Genomic DNA, 19,339 nt, shown 5'->3' with positions numbered 1-19,339 from the left:
ATTTCCTGGTACCTGAGCGGCGCTGACTTGCAGGAATAAAGTCCCCAAACTGGTGCTTAGTGTTGATACGCTTTTGACAATTTGGACTCCTTTGAGATGATGTGTGAGAGCGTGTGAGACGCGTCCGTTTGTGTGTGTTATGGTTCCAGCATGAGTCTGAAGAACAGGAAGTTCTCACTAGACAGCTCCGTGTAAGTGTGTTTTATTTTCATAAGGAAGTTCCACTCTCGTTTGTCATGACAGTGATTTTCAAAAAGTCGGTCAGCGAAAGAACAACTCATCGTATTTATATTTATATTTTAGTACAATACATTTGTATTGCATCTTTATGAACTGTTTGGTTTTAAATGTTTACCTAAGTGGATTTTCTTTGTTTTATTGTACAATAAGCTATATTGGGCACATTTTATATTCAAGAAAGTTGATTTAAAAAAAAAAACTTTCTCTGCGATCTTGACTATAAAGGGCAGGTTTGAGATGGACCCACGTAATTATACAGGTATAACTACAATAGAATCAACAAAAAGCAGTTTTGCATTTACCCTCAGAGTATTTAGGCACAGTGATAATATTGCAACTGTGCATGATGTTACACTGTCTATTCAAAAATATTGAAAATACCTTTTACGGGTAAAACTTGATTTGTCTCATTTTGATAAGCACATATGTTTACTACGCTACTGTAATGTTGGTCATAATGGTAGTACTTTTTTGTAAGAAATGTTTGAGAACCACTGCTATAGCTGAACATGAGGTACTCGCTGTACTGCAGTACCAAAAGCAAAACTAAGTAAAACAAAGATTGCACATTGCGAGGCTTGGCAGTTGTGTTCTAGATGCAATCAGAAAAATGTTCTGCAGACATACAAAATCGTTTTTGGCATCTAAAACCATTACTACCAGACTGGTTTATCACATGACCAACAGGCAAAAATAAGAGGGGGAAAAAAGCTTAACATTAAGCTTAAACTTCACCGTGGTAACTTTACACAAAAATGAATTGGGACAAAATTGGCAAACGTTCTCCGGCAGTATCACACACACTAACGTTGTGCCTCATCGGTGGGGGAGGGGATCTGCATTTTATAGCGTTTGGTTCTGTGCATTAAAAAAAAAAAAAAGAACAATTTTTGTGCTTGGTGAGAAGTCCGCAAACAGGAAGTCAAGTTAAGACTTGTGCATATAAATCATTTGATGTGATCAGCCATCCATCCATTTTCTTTGCCGCTTATCCTCACAAGGGTGCTGCAGCCTATCCCAGCTGTTATCGGGCAGAAGGCGGGGTGCACCCTGAACTGGTTGCCAGCCAATCGCAGGGCACATAGAGACAAACAGCCACACTCGCAATCACACCTAGGGGCAATTTAGAGTGCCCATTTAATGGTGCATGTTTTTGGAATGTGGGAAGCGTCCCAAATAATGATTTTAATCGTGATCTATGTAACTTTGATCTGAAACATTCATTTATAAAAAAAAAAAATGACACTTTAAATTGAATTAGAAGCATTAGATGGGGCTAGAGAGGGGTGATTTTTCAAAGCACTATTTTAAACATACTGTATATGACAAATATATGATATATATACATATCATGAGGTTTTTAATGAATCCACTACTCTCTATGGTCAGCTGTCAGGATGCAGCGGGTCGCCTCAGCGGCCGCAGAGGCTCCAACCAGAAGCTCCTCAAGAAGTACACAACAAGTCTAGAGGAAAGTGAGCTGGATACCCAGGAACTCAATGAAACCTTCAACGACAACGTAACCGTCAGGTAGACTCCGCCTTGATCCAAACGGAAAAATTGAGCAAAGCGCTCACGTGTGAATATTCTGTTCTTATCTGCTTCTTGACATATTTGCGTGCTCAGGGAGAAGACGTCGCTGGAGGAATACGTTGACCGGCGGGATGGCCTTGTCAGCCACCATGTACTCACTCTTTTCTTTTGCTTGTGTTTGGGCAGCTTTATTAAATAATACCGTTCACTGCCATTTGATGGCTTTAGGAGTCAAATATCGATGTTAAGTGAATGAGATTTAGATCCACTCATGGGGCGCTTCATTAGGCACACCTGAACATGAAGGTGTACCTAATGTTGTGGTCGGCGAGAGGCTACAACGCAACTGTCCAATTCTTTGTTTCGTTTCAGACTTTCCACAAACACAATAAACACTTCCACAAACTATTTCATGAAATACCTGAAGGAGAGAACCTGACACATTGTGAGTAGATTACGCTAGGCGTGATAGCAGTCATTTTTTTATTATTGATTATATTAGTTTATATTGTCTATAATTAGTTATTTAATCCAGGACAGTATGTTTCTGTTTCTTACTTTACATGTATTTATATGTATACATTTGTGTGTGTGTGTGGTGTGTGTGTGTGTGTATATATATATATATATATATATATACACGTTTTTTTCTGTACTGTCAAGCACGGTTTACATTTAATCATCATTCATTTTAACTGTTATTAAACTGTTTTTAAACATATCCAGGGACATTTTTATGTCATATATTTTAATCAATTCATTATTTGAATATGCATTTTTTTCTTTTCCTATATTTAACCAATCTGTATGTGTGTGTGTGTGCCCCAACCCCCACCCCCCACCCCACCTGCCTCCGCCGCAGCCTTCATTTGCGCACTGCAGAAGGAAGTTCTTTACCATGGAAAACTCTTTATTTCAGAATATCATGTGTGTTTCTACTCGTCCGTGCTGCTCAAAGAGACCAAGGTCAGCGCAGTAACGAAGGATGATGCAATACTGTTTGCCCGAGCATAATGCAGTACTCCGAATTAAAGCCTGCGTATGTTGCAGTTGCTGATCCCAATATCCACCATCCAGGAGGTGAAGAAACACGGTTCAGCTTTGTCCATGCTGTCGATACAAACTGCCGAGGATGAGAAGGTCAGACAAGGATTTTTCATTCCTGTTGCTTAGAAAAATGCTGGAAATATTGAAGGGCTTCCATCTGGATTCCAAAATAGCATTTATTCCACCACGTTATCTTTAATTTAATTTAATATCGTGTCACCCAAAGTAATTTAAAATGTAAGAAAAAGGAAAAACTTAAATCACCCATGTGACTGTACAGTACAAAATGATTGCCCCCCCCCGTATATAATAAAAAAATCTTGACCAAAAAAAAAAGATGGATCCAAAACTTATCTGATCTTAACTTAACTGATGTGATTTACGTAGACATTGTTGATGTACTCATCATCGGTGAGTCGATGTCATGAGCCATTAAATATCCGGTAAGTGCTCCCTAGTTCCAACTCTGTTGCCACAGATGAACGGCTTAACAAAAAGAAAAATGTTACTGTGGCACAAATATCATGTTCCAGACTCCAGAAACCTGTGTGTTGTATTCCTCTGTGCCAAACATCGCAGAGAGCCATGTGAGCTCTCTCTGCAGCGCAGAACACTCTGCTAGATATGCTATTATAATTACCACTGTGACAGCCGTGCAGAAATGTTGGTACATTCGAGATGGCCACCACGTAGGTGGCATGCACGCGTCTCCCAGGATATCTTATGAAATTCAGTCTGACACTCTCACTGGTCTGGGAGTGTTCAGATGGGTAGATCGCACTCCATTGTCTATGAATTTACCAATGAGCGTGTTGGCCCACGGCAGGGATACGTCAGTGCGTCCGCCACATTGAATGTTAGTTCCGCCCGTAACTAACTGACGCTCCGGCTGCTCTGTCTCATCAGTCAGAGCTCCCAGAAAGTGTCGCTCTGAATAAACAAACGGGACGGTCCAACAACGCTCAGACTTTCCGAACATTCCAGAGGGGAGATCACAGTTGGAGTCGATTTCCAGAACTAACCCCAAGTCTCTGGCTATATTCTGCTTACAGTGCTAGTCTGGAACTAAGAGACTTTTCTGGAAACGATATTTGGAGACGATGTTTGTTTCATCCGATATGATGGCCGTCTTGTTCAAGGTTCTACTGTATTGTCTCAATGGTGAGCCGGTGGAAACTGTAAACTCTACGTCATGCATTCCTAAACAATGGCAACCGTTGTTATTATTCAGTTTTCACTTTCTCGAGGACGCACTTGCCAAAGTCAAGGCTCATTTTCTGTGACCCACTGAAAGCTACGACTTGTGTGCGGCACGGTAGATCACCTGGAACGCGTTAGCCTCACAGTTCTGAGGTCCCGGATTCGTTCCCGGACCACCTGTGTGGAGTTTGCATGTTCTCCCCGTGCCTGCGGGGGATTCCTCCGGGCACTCCGGTTTCCTCCCACATCCCAAAAACATGCAACATTAATTGGACACTCTAAATTGCCCCGAGGTGTGATTGTGAGTGCGGCTGTTTGTCTCCATGTGCCCTGCGATTGGCCGGAAACCAGTTCAGGGTGTACCCTGCCCGCTGCCTGTTGACAGCTGGGATAGGGTCCAGCACTCCCCATGACCCTTGTGAGGATAAGCGGCTAAGAAAATGGATGGATGGATGGATACTACTTGTGTGTACCTTTAAGCAAACACGTATTTTGAAGGAAGTACATCATTTATTTTTTAAACGGGCTTCAACTTCCTGCTGTGACACAAACTGAAAAAAGTCCAATGAATTGGACTTTTGAATCGGTTGCTGCTTAATCCTCTCACGCTTGCCGTTTCTTCCCTCAGTACTTCTTATTTTCTTTGAAGAACCGAGAGATGTGCTACAATCTCCTCCAGCACATCTGCTCACACGTGCAGGCGAGTGTGCTGAGAACTGTACATGTATGAGGCCATACCACAAATATGTTTTCTTTTGTTTGTTTGTTTTATTTTTTTTAATGCCGCTTCTGTGACAATACAGGGAGGGAGTACCAAAAGCAGCCCTCGCAGCTCCTCTGCAGAGAATGAAGCCAATTGCGTAACGGTGGGTTAAAATCCACAATGAAGACGTTGTTATATTATGACAAGAGGATATTCATGATAATAAAGTATAATCTTACTTGAAGGTCAAAAACACACTTGATTCACCAATGGTTATTTGTTCAGTTTGACATATTTCCCCATAGTAATGTGTTTGTCAATCAAACTATCACCGTCATAAAAGATGTACTGTGTCCCAGAAATGTGGGCAAATTTCAAATTTTGATTTTAGAGGCTGTACTGTAAGCAACTCTTTGTTTTATTGTTTGTCCGAAAGCCCGAAGCAAATGTGTCCAGTCGTTCCAGCTTTGACGATACCGTCAATTATGGAATGGAAGGAAAGAACGGCAATTTTCTGGAAGACAACAACCCTCATTTGCCCAGTAAAGGTAAGACAGTAGGTTTTATTTATTAATGTCCTGATTATGGTTATAATGTATGGCTATATTAACTTGACTTCTTTAATGTGTAGACATTCATCCGAGAATGTTCTAATTTCATTTTTTTTTTTTTGACAAACCACAAATTGATGACTTCAAAAAAAAAAAAAAAAATGATTGGGTGAAGATTCTCAAGGTGGTTGTGCTATGCTGCCGCCCTCTAGTAGTGTCTAAAAGAATTACTCAATTTTCAAATGTTCAAACAGTTCCGAATATTACCTGGCTTGAACTGTTTTTGTTTTTTTAACCCTGTACAGTACATTTGTTAAGTAAACCTCAGGTGGATTTAGCTTTTACATACATTTAAAAATGCTTGTTTTTAAAAAAAAATTACTGTAGACTTTTATTTACAATTAATGAGCAATGCATTTGATTTTTTTTAATTATTTAAATGCAATATTGATGTTAAACTGTGCATAATAATGTAGTGGGTAACAAAATAGTACTTAGCGATCAAACAATTGCCAATTTCTTAAGTCACATTATAGCTATTTTGTTGAGTGCCCTATTTTCTTAGCAACAATCTTTTTGATCTATTGCGTTTTTCACCTGGAATATGTAACATATTTTGATCTACTTGGGTCCTACATGGGAGCCGCATATTTAATGTGAACTTTCGAGCTGGAAAAATTAGCTAAATCCTGTTTAAACACTTTACAAAATGCAATCAAACTCCACATTTCTCCCCATGTTCTTATTACAACTAATGTGGCAATCATCCATTTTCTATTTATTGCTTATGCTCATTTGGGTCGTGGATGAGCTGCAGCCCGTAGCACATGTATTATATTGTTTAGAATACTGATATCAAATGTTCTTTGCACCTCAGCAGGCACCCCACAAGGCGCATCCCCCACAGACGAGGTGGACCAAGGTGGGTTTCACGTCTTTAGAGTTGTTTCCAAAGATTTGTGATCACAATGTTGATGGCGTGCAAAATGAATTTGTCTCAATCAGCATCGTCGCTGCTTTGGAGGATGATGGAGGACGTCACGCGGTTTTTCTTCCTCAGGCAAAGAGGGAATTTCACCGGAGTCTTCTACATCTATTTGATGTTGTAAGTTGTTAAAAAAAAGCATTGTCAGCTTTCTAGCACTGTACTATTATTAAGAAGAAGTCAATTTTGCGGTCCAGACTAGCTAAATGTAAAAAAGCAAGGTGTGCCAAACACAATGAAACATCGAACAGTTACATTCAACAGTTTAGAAAAGGTCAAATTAAGTTCACCCGTATCGTTGGAGTCCATTGAAGTCTCAAACTGGAGCATCTTTTTTGCCAAGCACAATCGCGAGTTATGTTGTGCTTTACGTGTGCGTAGGTTGGTGCTCCTGCTGGTGGTGTCGGGCTACATCGGGCTCAGGATGCTGGCGCTGCAGGAGCAGCTCAACTCTTTGACTGAGTTGTCCTTGCAGTACAGAGAGTGAGTGCACACGCGCACATTTGGGCAAGTTGGTGCTGGCAATGACTCAAACCCGTTTCAATCCATAATCGTCAGCATCAGATTAAACAGGAGTGGCCCACCTGTCTGTTTGCTTAATAATAGCTTTGAGCAGCTTTGAAAAGAAACACATAAGCATCATGTCATGTGTCTTTTTTTGGGACGAATCGGGAAGATTTGGGGACTTGAGTTTTACCAGTCCCTTTGAGGTACAGTAACTGCATGCAAAAAAATAAAATAAAATAAAATATGGTCAGTGGAGAGCTGTGCATTTGGTATTTTGGCTTTCAGTGGGGACTAACCTGAATAATCTTCAATGCTATTTTAAAAACAAAGCAATACAAAAACATGCAAATCTGCCACGTCACCAAATCTTCTGATTCAGATGCTAAAAATGTATGGACAACTAGAGACAGTTTAGCTTTAATGGGCCTGCTCTACTGGTTCTGAGAGTCCTTCCCAGATTTAATTGACATGGCGATATATAGACGCTGCAATGCCATTGGACGAAAGGGGGGGGAAATGTTTTTTGTTTTTAATCAAATATGGAAGCAGTGCAGCCCGGAGAAACGCTACCAAATGAAGAAAAATTTCTGTAATAAACAGAACATCTTCTTTGTCTTTTCCTTTCGGCTTGTCCCGTTAGGGGTCCCCACACCGTGTCATCTTCGATCAGGGGTGTCAAACTCAAATTCACTGTAGGCCAAAATTTGAAATTGAACAAACCCACAGGCCAAAGTTGAACAAATTAACCTTTTAATATGGAACCAAACAAGTGTGTAATACTTGTGGGCCAGCTCTAATATTAATTTGAAATTGCCTCAAAGGCCCGCGGGCCGGAGTTTGACACCTATGTCTTAGTTGAACGCATATTTGTTTGGCACAGTTATACACCGGATGCCCTTCCTGACGCAACCCCTCTGCATTTAGCCAGGGAGAGAAGCTTACAGCACCTGCTATTCCCAAGCGGTCTCCCATCCAAGTACTAACAAGGGCCGAACCCGCTTAGCTTCCGAGATCTGACGAGATCGGGCGTTCTCAGGGTTGCGTGGCCGTAAGCTTGTAACAAACAGAACATGACAAATGAAATAAAAATGGCATACTGCAAGGACGAAAATGTTTAAGAATCATTACAAAGGATATTTGGGTTGTTTATATTATGTATTAATATCCTACCTCAACTTCTCTTGTCTGTCTTTTTTCCAGCCATCAAGAAACATAGCCAAGGGCAACAAATAATACCAATTTTCCAACGATTCATTGTTTAATTAATACGGAATTGTTTGCCTTTAATGAGACTTTATACACCCAGCCCATGCTTTCTTTACCCAAAGAGTAAACAGTCCCCCCCAAAAAATCTGTGTATTTATGTTGTCAAATAATGTAAACGTCATGTAAGACCTTGGTTTAAAAATGGGTATCTAAATTTTGCGCCTAGACTGGAACTCGCCGCTAGATGGTAGTGTTTCCATCTAAACAACAGCAAAAGCAAAGCCAAGGCACTTAGTTGTCCCACAGTTAAAACAGTTCTGCCATTTTTTTCGTCTGAACTCAAACCTTGTAAATAAACACTTTGTTACATTCTAATTTGTCGTCTCTCATTTACATCAACAAAGAAAACATATTGCATCCAGCTTCATGATTAAGTATTGCATTAATACGTTAAAAATTTCCAGTGTAACTCAGTTTACACAGTACAACAGAAACTATTATTGATCAAAACCACTACAATCCTTTTTGTACATAAGTGATTTTTTTATTTTATCCATAAAAAGGTCAAGATTCAGTCCCATGTATTAATTCCATTACATCATAGTCTCAGTTCAAAAAAAAGCAACATAAAATTACAAATTATAATACAAAGAATAGAATAGGTAAGTACAGTAACCATACAGTATAAACAGTCCACTAGTATTGTTCAAGTAGCCCCCCCCACCCACCTACCCGCTTCACACCCAGGACAAAACTTAACATACATTAGTTTGTATCAGCGATTTAAAAAAAAAAAAATCTAAATTGTCCTTTTTTTGTCTTTTAAAGCGCTTCAAAGGTCCGACCCCATTGGTTCAGCTTTGCCCTCATAATAGAATACATAGTAGAGAACATAACACCCCATCACTTGCTCGGCAAAACACGATTGACATGCATACAGTTTTTACTGTTCAAGCCCCCCCCCCCCCCTTCCCCCCACTCCCTTTCAATAAATGTTCAGGCCCTAGGAAACAAGAAACATCAATCATAGTAGCGCATCAAAAACGGTTAAGTGTATACCCAAAAACCCATGCGAGATGAATCCCTGAAAAAACTACTTGTCCGAGGGAGAGGGGGGGGGGGGGGGGAGGCCTCTGAACTTCTAATGCTGAGAAAAAGTTGACAGTTCAGGAACACGTGGCAGATCCCTGGTTTAAGGTGGTAACAGAACTCCGTGATTTCAATAGCACGCAAACACGAAGCAAACGCAGACATTGATGAGATTCCCTGTTTGAGAGGATGATGCATCCCAACAGCGCTGTCACAAATAGCCCCCCCCATCCCAAAAAATAAAAAAACAGAGCTCCATCTCACGTGAGCCATACTTGTTCAGGTGTACAAGCTGGTCCTACAGGTTTTTCTCTAAACAGGAAGCCACGGACCTGGCCTACCGAAAACATTGACGACACGCAAACTTTAAATCTTATACCCTTCTTACAATAGTGTTGAACTTAAGACCTGCTTGTTTCATGCTTGACCTCACAGATATATAATAGTGTGTATACTGTTTTAGTACAGTACGAGTGTTAATGTGCCAGTGTGTGTGTGTGTGGTGTGTGTGTGTGTGTGTGTGTGTGTGTGTGTGCACGTGGTGGAACCGGCACCACAATGGAGTGAGAAGGTAATGCATGGCTTGGGTTAGACAAAAGGAGTGAGTCTCTCTACGCGAGAGCCACTCAGGTTGGCAAAAATCTGAAAATGATGCTGGGATGCCCAGATAGCAACACAGTGGAAACCCCAAAGTGCATTTGAAGCGCAGCCAAAAATTTGGGAGGGGGGAGGGGGAATGTGGCAAACTTCAATTCATCATGAGTGGTAAACGGGATGCATTTTTTTTACATTTTTATTTACAATAATTTATTTTTGGGTGGGACTGGCGATCGCAGACGGAAAAGTGTAATGCGATTGATAAATTCTGGCCAAACCCACATACCCACTTATAAGAGGGTGTGCACACTTGTGCAAGTACATTTTTACTTGCCCTCCTGAAAAGATCCCCGCCCCCAAAATGGAGTTGTACAGGTTACAGTTCACAATCTGGAAAAAGTTTCAAAATGATTTTATCTTGGTCTCATCTTAAATTACAAAAACCTGGCATTCCTACAGAGGTGTGTAGACTTTTTAAAATCCACTGTAGGAATAGGGATAAAAGTCCTGCCGTGGCCAGCGGAAAATTGAAGTGATTCTGCATAAAGACGCGACAAAAATGTAAATGACACTCCTCAACTCCCTTCAACATACACGGAGTTCCGTGACACCCAGAACCCAAAGCATGGTGGCAAAGCACTACAGGAAACTCCTGAACCCACTTCAACATATTTTCTTGGCACCAAGATGCCACAGGAAATACATTAGACAGTGGTTTGGCCTGTGAAACTGAAGGTGAGGGAATACAGAGTCAAGGAAGATAATCTGTTCGGTTTTGGAGATTCCACTGTAGTCTGGAGCATAACGGCCCCTACAACTGAACTGTTGCGATTCGGGACACAACCGTGGAGGACGATGAGTACCATACAAGCTTTATCATTACTGGCTCCCAAAAGGACACAGCTCGACTATACATGTTCACTTCAACTTAACTTGTTCGCTTTATTTGAGTATTGCTAAAACATTCACATGTATGTAGCCGTCCTCGGGGGGGGGGGGGGGGGGGCTTCGCATACATTCCAGCCAGCTCACTAGCTTGTGGGATGAAAGCAACACGGGGACAAATGACAATCCCTGTCAGGAGGAGCAGCTAAGAGTAAAAAGGCAAAAGCTACGGCAGGAAACAGGAAAGAATGCCAGTTTTTTTGTTTTTGTTTTTTTTAAGGGGTGCAAACTGGTGAGTTACGATCTGGCAGTTGCATGTCCACTGATAGATAAAGAGTGGCGGTCTGACCAGGGTCGTGTTGTCCACTAAAAAGAGCTGGTCAAACTGTGGAGGTATTCTTCAAACACACAAATAAGACAAAAAATAACTATTGATAAATCACTATAACTTTTTCCCTTACTTGCCACTAGCCAAGTCAAAAGGGTGTCCTTCACTTATTTTTTTTCCCTTCCCCTAAGACTGCTTCTCTCACACACACACACACCACACACACACACACACACACACACACACACACACACACACACACGTCCATGATATGAACATTAACTCAAGATTTTACATCCAGGACCACAATCATTCATCATTCACTTTTAAATGACATCTGTGTGCCTTTTTAAAAAAAAAAAAAAAAAAGTTTTTTTTTAAGAGCTTTTAATCGTATTTATTTTTGATGTGCGAAGCTCCACTGAACTTCACCACATTACAAACACACTAAAGATAAATATACGCAATGAATTTTTAAAAATTCTCAAATCTTAAGAGTTATTTGAATGCAATTGCTTTAAAAAGTGACGTGACGTTTAAAAGACACACAGATGGTGCATGTCTGAGCCACACTTTTACCGTCTCTCACTCACACACAAGCGCGCGCGGTGATGCAGAGAGGCTGCCGCTCCAATCCTCAGGCGTGCTGTGCAGCCAGGTCCTGGTTGATGAAGCGCCGTAGCCTCTCAAGGTACTGACTGTAAAGCTCAATGTCGTTGTGCCCGGCGCCCTCCACCCACAGGGGCTCCACGGCCTTCGGACAACGCTCGAACAGGGCCAGGCCGTGGGAGAAGTCGATGACCTCGTCCTCCGTACCGTGGATGATGAGCACCGGAGACGGGATCTTTGACACCTTTTCGATGCTGGACGAGGGAAAGAACCAATTAACGCTGGCTTGAGTTAATTCTGGCCATGACCCATTTCAGAAAAACACTATGAAACATATGGTGCATTCCACACAGCTGGGAAGTCAGAAATATCCTACCAAGAGGTAAAGCCTTAAATGTTAGTCAAAATTGAAATCCCCATGAAAAGATGTTTTTTATTACTTTTATGAATAGATAACTATACACAATAAAAGAGATTTGACCATGTAACTTAATGGGGATATGATATAATTTGACAGTGGATTTTCATTTTTACAGCAGCGAAGTAAACCATTTGGAACACACTGTAATCTATCACTTACCTTCACATGTAGTATAGTTATAAAATATAGTAAATATTTGTATGAAAGGCACTAGCCCATAAACAGCAAATAAAAACAGGGAGTACTAGAGTAACTTGAACATAGCTTTTTTTGTGCCGCGTGTTGACATTTTTACTCTACACTACAGCTTCACAATGAATCGAACTTTAATTGGGATTTTTAGCGTCGTGATTAAGTGAGCCCGATTGTCGGCAATTTTCGGCACGGTGGATCAGCTGGTAAAGCGTTGGCTTCACATTTCTGAGGTGCCGGGTTCAATCCCAGACCCGCCAGTGTGGAGTTTGATGTTCTCCTCGCGCCTGCGTGGGTTTCCTCCGGGCACTCCGGTTTCCTCCCCCATTCCAAAAACATATAACATTAATTGGACACTCTAAATTGCCCCTCGCTGTGATTGATTGTGAGCATGGCTGTTTGTCTCTATGTGCCCTGCAATTGGCTGGCAACCAGTTCAGGGTGTACCCCGCCTCCTGCCCGTTGACAGCTGGGATAGGATCCAGCACTCCCTGCGACCCTCCTGATGATAAGCGGCAAAGAAAATGGACGGAGGGTGGATGGATTTTTTTTTTTTTTTTTGGGCGCTGCTGCATGTGAAAAGTGTTTCATGTATTTTTTAAGTCTTTCAATAAGCTCCAGCATTGCGCTCAGGTGCCAACTTCAAAATAAAATAGTAAAGTGGCATTCGTGTCTGATGTGACACCATTAACAATTAACCATTGTAGTAACGGCCGCGTTGACTTCAACTTTTCGGCTGGCCTGACCACAATGAAAAAAACTTGGGAGCTATTAGAAAGGGAAATCACAACTGTCGAGTTCTTAGTAGTTTGTTAGCGTGCACGACTGACCAATGGTCAAGCAGACCAATGAAGACCTACCATCTTTGATAATTCACTATACTGACAGGGATTTTCAAATGAAAAGTCGGTGCTTGCAGCCTAATGCTATTCCCTTCTCTGCATTAACCGCATTTGCTTCCATTAAGTTGCAATTCGTGATTGCACTTAGTAACAGCATATTTATTTGAGTAGTCTTTGCTAAAGTAAATTTCTTTTTTAATTACCTTCTATAAATTATTATTCTTTAAAGATTCATTTTGAACTGAAAGGCATTAAGAAGTAGTGGAAAAAAAATAAAAGCTCTCTCGCTAACATAAGGAATAATCGTGATTAGAATATTGATCAAAATAATCGTAACTATTATTTTGGCCTTAATCATGCAGCCCTATTGTTCACCATTCATAAGCTCGAAAGGTTGTGCGGCGGGACACATCTACAGAATCTACCTTGCAGGAAATTCTGTGTTCGGGTTTGGCAATATCCACCATTACCAATAAGTACAGGCTGTCACATAGAAGTCACAATACACTTTCTGGTTTCAGTCATCAATCGGACGGCCATTAGGCCATCAGCTTTTGACGTCTTAGGCTGTGCACTTTTTCTAAGCGTATCATTCCCTTGACCGTAGCCCGCCATTTGACATTGGCGCAGCTTTATAAAATTGCCACCTGGCAAGAAAACTCTATTCATATCATTTTGTCTTTTTTGTGTGCCTCTATGCGATAGCTGACTGAAGGAGAGAGGCGGGGTACACTCCGGACTCATCACTAGTCAATCAAATCACTGGGTAGGACGAAGAAGATCAAGTACTCATACAGAACCCACTCATGGGGATAACATGCATATTCTACACCTAGACCAGATGAAAACCACCCATATCCATCCATAGCATTCTTTTTTAACAGAAATTGTCCGCCTTAGCTTGGCGGGAAGTGGGGCCACTGTGGGCGAAATGCGGGGTACACTGACAAATGAACTGCAAGGCAAAATTTGAAAAACAAACTTTCACACTAACACCTACAGATGATGTTAAAGAACCTAGCATGCATGTTTTGGAATGTGAGTGAGGTGGAGAATGCTAATAAAAATTAAAAAGAGAAAAAAAGCAACTTAAACGTCATGAGAGAACATGCGAACTCCACACAGGACGGCTGCAGCCCTGATTTGAAACCAGAAACCTCAACAGTGGAGGACCACATACATGAATCAGAGCTCCGATTCAAACCTGGGACTTCAGGAATCCAAGGCAGAACTGCTAACCACAGGACACCGCGCTACACACTACCCCACAAAGTACATTCTAAATTGATACACATACTCAGGTATGAATTTGATTAAAATGAAAAAAATAAATTTTATGCCACTATCTAACAAGCTAATTATTCAGTCAAATTGGTAACAAGAGAAGTGGAGGCATTCAAATGCAGTGAAGGCTTACTTGGGGAAGGCATCGAAGCAGTAGGTTTTCTTGGTGTCGGGGAAGGCCACTCTCATGCCGGAGGTGAGAGGAGAGTGAAGCACAACGGCAGCACACTCAAAACGTGACGCCAAGTCCACCGTGGGCACCGTGCCAATGCTCTGTCCGTACAGGATGATGTTCTCGGGGCTGATGCCGTACCTGAAACGTGATTCCGTGAATGTGTCTCATGAAAACGGGCAGGTTAGTTTATATGAAAAGTTTCCAATTCCAAATAAATTGGAGCGCAAATGGAATTCGACCCTTCAAGTTCCGCTTGATTTCATTTTCATTTGGTTTGCTTGTAGTCAGGAATAGAATAGGATGAGGAGAAAACACATTTCAGCACCACAAAGCCAGCCAAACATCTACAAAAACTTACTCTGTACGCAGCAAATGATTGTTACGTTCCAAGGACACTAAAGTAGTATCAATAAAGCAGTTTCCAGAACGTCAACAGAGAGGGTAAAATAACATTAGCATTAGAGTTTGTTTACTTATTTCTGGGTGATGATGACCAATCTGATCATAAACCAATCAGCAAGCAGCATTGATGTACGTGCAGCCCACTAGAAATGCCAACAGACCAGCTACAGTTGTAGCTCATTTTGACAATGGACATACTGTTTAGTCAGTAACAACATGAGTGACTACCATCAAGAGGCAATGTGGCTCAAAACTATTTCTGTTTAAAAAAAAAAAATTAAATTAAATTAAATTAAAAGTCAACCCTACACTGATGAGAATCCATAGCCTCGGCCATCTTACCGAGAGCGCAGGGCATGCCAGGCGGCATCAATGTCAGCATAAAGGTTTTTCTCCGACGGCTTGCCGGTGCTAACCCCATAGCCTGAGTAATCGTAAGAGAATATGTTGCAATTGATGCGCGTGCCCAAGCCGATGTAGAAGCTGCTCATCTGACCGAGGTCCACTGCGTTGCCGTGCGAGAACAACACGGTGAACCTGAGAACAAAAAGGGGAAAAATTAGGTAAGGACACACCTTCAGTGGCAAAACGTAATACAAGATAAAATGAGTGAACAGGAACTCGCCTGGCATTAGGGGCACAACGTATGTACATGCACCCAACCTTGTTCCCTCGGCTGGATCTGGTCATGAACACATCGGTCACATCCAGCTCTCGCTGAGAATACTGAAACTCTGCTCTTTCCGTGAGATGCAGCTTCCACCTGCTCTCACATCCACCCCCAGCCCCAGTACTTCCACCTCCTCCGCCGTTGGTGCCTCCGCCGCCTCCTCTGTCACCGCCGCTACCTGCACTCAACCGGGAACGTAGCCCAGGAGCGCCCAGAGAAGGGAGGGTGCCCCCAGTGCTGGACCCCGATGCTGTTCCAGCTGCAGATGCGGTGTCTGGGTCGGGAAGGAGGATGTACGTGGGCTCCGGTGGCAGGAAAGCTAATTTGGCCGCAATGCGGCTGGGGCATGGGGGGCAACAGAACAGGCAGCATAGCTCTCGTATGGACAGACCATTCATCTTCTGCTAGAACAAACAAAAACAGGAGAATTCGTTAGGCAAAGCGCATTACATTAAAATCCATCATGAAGATACTATAACCGCTCCCTACAAATTTACCGATTATATTGAACACAGGCACCACAGTGGAGCAGCTGGAAAGCTTTGGCCTCACAGTTCTGAGGTCCTGGGTACAATCCCGGACCTGCCTGTGCGATGTTTGCATGTTCTGCCCGTGCCCGCGTGGGTTTTCTCCGGGCACTCCGGTTTCCTCTCACATCCCAAAAAGATCCAATATTATTTGGACACCCGAAATTGTCCCTAGGAGTGACTGTGAGTGCAGCTTTTTGTCTCTATGTGCCCTGCGATCGGCTGGCAACCAGTTCTAGGTGTACCCCACCGCCTGCCCGCTGACAGCTGAAATGGGCTCCAGCACTCCTGCGACCCTTGTGAGGATAAGCAGCAAATAAAATGGATGGATTGATACTGAACATACACCTATTATCAGTTCGCTCTTTACAAATTCACCTATTGACTTTTTTCCCCCCAGTGTAAGCTATCTTTGGCTTATCATTTATCTAATATTCCTTCTATAATGCGGCAAGATGTCTCAGGATGGAAACAAAGCCGTAGCTAACAGCAAAGTAAGTGGCATGAGAGAAGTTATTTTTAAAGTGATACTCATACTGCATTCACACTGAATGTGAATTGATGAGATGTGATTAAATATAAACTCAACGCAGTTCCGCATTAGGGGAGTTGAACTACAAGCCACAAATCAAAGTCATGACAGCCTATCGGCATCAAGAATGATAAGCAAAGGGTTAAGATTGGGGAAGCGACTGGCGACTTGCTGTGGCCGCTCATAGCGCTTTGTTGGGTGGGGCAGGAAAGGTGTGTAATTTAAGGGAGAGGGAAAGAAAAAGAACCAGCCAGTACCTATGGAGTGGAAAACGCTCATCCATAAAATCCAAAAATACTGGTGTAATTATTCTGGTATTTTCATAGGTTGAAGTGGGAATGAGTAAAAATGTCCAGTCAGGGTGATCTGTCGTGCTTGCCGTGGCCACTCACATGACACCGTCTTCGGTTACAAACGCGCTAACAAACCATTAAAGAGGATCGCGGTGGAACTAACATAAAATGTAATGCAAATAAAGCAAATGTGGATTCAGTGTGCATAAAAGAGTCCTAGCTGCACGTGCACATTCACTTCTATTACATTTTTTAATCAAATAATCTGTAAACTGTTATTTGCTTAATGCTAATGCTGTAAAATGAGTTGGAAATTATATTAATGTTGCTAGTTTAAACTAATTTAGGCATTAAATACATGTTTTTCTGGGGCATGCTGATTACCCACACTTTTGGCTCTCTCCCAATCCCCTACAAATAGCGATGGTTTCCTATTCTAGAAAAAAAAAAAGCACTGCAAATATTCCTCTATACACAGATGTCAAACTAATTTTTGTCTCAGTCCAAACTGTGGTCATGCTTTTCATCAGAGGGCCGTTAAGACTATGAAAAGAATATACCGAAATGTAAATGTATCATCACCTCATCCATTCACATTTACACAACAGCATGTGCATTTGGTTATTTTAAGATATATTTTTAACTAATTGTGTCACAAGCCACAAAATATCTAACCATCTATTATCTGAGCCGCTTGTCCTCACAAGGGTGAGGATGTGGGAGGGAACCGGAGTTCCTGAAGAAAAACCGACGCAGGCATGGGGAAAAGATACAAACTGTGAGGGAGATGCTCTAACAAGTAATTCCCCGTTTTATTACTTTAATATTTCAATATACAACCATTTCCCACTTTAGATTAGGAAGTCATCTGGTGTAACCATATGTTTATAAAACCAGATAAGATGAACAAAAATTCATACTTCAGGGTAGATTTTATGACTAACAACTGTATAGAAAAATACATATTGCAAGAAAGTACAAACACTTTATTTGCTCCTATTTTACCACATAAAAATGATATTGAGGGGCGGGTACCGGCCCCCGCCTTGTTTAAGAGCTGTGCCTGATGACTTTACCTGAATTCTAAATTCCCTGGGTCTTGGAATGGACTGGCACACGATGGTGCCAGGGTCTTATGCTGCAGTCACTGAGCCTGACGGACCTTTAAAATGAACCAAAAAAATTGAGCATAAAAATATACTTTTTAATCTATAGCAATTTAGCTATTGCTGAATATTATAACTGCAACAACAGGAAAAACTAGAGATGAATTCATACAGTACGACAATTGGTTCAAAACACATAAAAACACAGTTATCCATTTCTTTATTTAATTTAAACAACTGTGTGCCTGCATGTTGCATTCAAGTTCATTGATTTCACCATTCTAAGTGTAAAGGCAAGGCGTATACAAATGGTGATTAACTTTCACAGCAGACCCAACACACTTGCGTACACAATACATATTTAGTCGTGTGTAAAGGTCGAAATAAAATCCAGTAATATTTCAAACGTCAACAGCAGGGCCACGATGTGTTTATCAATGATGATTTGTGAGACTCCAGCTCTGCTAGAATAAGAGCTCAAGAAGCCACAGCCTGTCTCATATGCTAATTAATCATATACGATGATAACCTCTAACGCTAGCCTTTGCTGGCACATAGCTTTCTTTTCATCGCCATCCGCGCTGAATATCCCCATGACGTCTGGACATCATTACAATTGTGCGGGTACAAGCTGGGATACTGTCTTAAAATAATTAAAAAGAAACAACTATTGATAGGAAGGCAATTAGCCAGACACAGACAGCTAGCATTAAAGTGCTAACTTGTTAGCATCCGAGCGAGCTACTTACCAATTCACGGTACGTTGGCAAAAAGGCTGCTGTGCTCCTATTTGTACACACAAGCAGCACAACACTTCGACAGTCCCCTTTGAGCCTTGACATGGATGGTTTTACTCAAGTATACCGGTGGAATTTTTTTTTTTTTTTTTTTGGTAGGTACGAAGATTAAATAAATGTCTACGAGATGGTTTTTTTTTCCTCCAGCACAGGGAGATTAAACCCGGAAGTGACGTTGACATGCGTACTGCCCGGGATATAACTTTATTGCGAGGCGTTACTGAACAACAGAACACAGACATCCATCCATCCATCCATCCATCCATCCATTTTCTCCACTGCTTAATTGTCACTTGGGTCGCTGGTGCGCCGGAGCCGAGCCCAGCCCAGCTCACTGCGGAACACCCTGAACTGGTCGCCAGGCGATCGCAGGGCACACAGTAACACACAAACTTACATTGACACCTACGGCGAATTTAGTCGCCAATGAACCGAACGTGCATGCTTTGTTTTGGAACAGTAGTACCATCAGAAAACATATATTATATTATATTATATTATATTATATTATATTATATTATATTATATTATATTATATTATATTATATTATATTATATTATATTATATTATATTACTCGTGAGGAATAGCGGTGCGCAAAATGAATGATTGAATGAAT

General features: G+C 41.6%; 2 protein-coding genes and 1 pseudogene across 2 annotated transcripts; 1 reads left to right on the top strand and 2 right to left on the bottom strand.

Moving 5' to 3' along the window:
- Positions 1–22: 22 nt before the first annotated feature.
- LOC133511468 (GRAM domain-containing protein 2B-like) lies at positions 23–8,343 on the top strand. Its single transcript, XM_061840408.1, has 13 exons — positions 23–191; positions 1,630–1,770; positions 1,867–1,924; positions 2,146–2,218; positions 2,636–2,739; positions 2,824–2,913; positions 4,649–4,720; positions 4,824–4,886; positions 5,160–5,271; positions 6,152–6,196; positions 6,280–6,379; positions 6,641–6,742; positions 7,967–8,343. The coding sequence occupies exons 1-13, from the start codon at positions 151–153 to the stop codon at positions 7,980–7,982; spliced, it is 1,017 nt and encodes a 338-aa protein (XP_061696392.1). The 5' UTR covers positions 23–150; the 3' UTR covers positions 7,983–8,343.
- LOC133511580 (5S ribosomal RNA) lies at positions 7,702–7,820 on the bottom strand (annotated as a pseudogene).
- Positions 8,344–8,527: 184 nt separating the features above from the next.
- LOC133511169 (alpha/beta hydrolase domain-containing protein 17A-like) lies at positions 8,528–18,960 on the bottom strand. The gene is made up of 6 exons (XM_061839849.1): positions 18,674–18,960; positions 17,895–17,980; positions 15,422–15,867; positions 15,139–15,333; positions 14,353–14,532; positions 8,528–11,734 (listed from the first exon to the last, which is right to left on the bottom strand). The coding sequence occupies exons 3-6, from the start codon at positions 15,862–15,864 to the stop codon at positions 11,509–11,511; spliced, it is 1,044 nt and encodes a 347-aa protein (XP_061695833.1). The 5' UTR covers positions 15,865–15,867; positions 17,895–17,980; positions 18,674–18,960; the 3' UTR covers positions 8,528–11,508.
- Between the last annotated feature and the right edge of the window lie 379 nt (positions 18,961–19,339).

The sequence above is a fragment of the Syngnathoides biaculeatus genome, chromosome 13 (assembly GCF_019802595.1).
Source record: "Syngnathoides biaculeatus isolate LvHL_M chromosome 13, ASM1980259v1, whole genome shotgun sequence".
NCBI lineage: Eukaryota > Metazoa > Chordata > Actinopteri > Syngnathiformes > Syngnathidae > Syngnathoides > Syngnathoides biaculeatus.
Note: the sequence above shows the minus strand (reverse complement) of the source record. Positions and strands in the feature narration are given on the sequence as shown.

Excerpts from the sequence above, each read along its gene's own strand:
- LOC133511169 (XM_061839849.1), bottom strand. The coding sequence starts at position 15,864 with ATGAATGGTCTGTCCATACGAGAGCTATGCTGCCTGTTCTGTTGCCCC. Across the intron at positions 14,533-15,138 it reads TGGCATGCCCTGCGCTCTCG|GTACGGCATCAGCCCCGAGA; the intron begins GTAAGATGGCCG and ends ATCACGTTTCAG. Across the intron at positions 11,735-14,352 it reads TGCTTCGATGCCTTCCCCAA|CATCGAAAAGGTGTCAAAGA; the intron begins GTAAGCCTTCAC and ends TCCCTCGTCCAG.
- LOC133511468 (XM_061840408.1), top strand. The coding sequence starts at position 151 with ATGAGTCTGAAGAACAGGAAGTTCTCACTAGACAGCTCCGT. Across the intron at positions 1,771-1,866 it reads AACGACAACGTAACCGTCAG|GGAGAAGACGTCGCTGGAGG; the intron begins GTAGACTCCGCC and ends TTGCGTGCTCAG. Across the intron at positions 2,740-2,823 it reads TGCTGCTCAAAGAGACCAAG|TTGCTGATCCCAATATCCAC; the intron begins GTCAGCGCAGTA and ends CGTATGTTGCAG.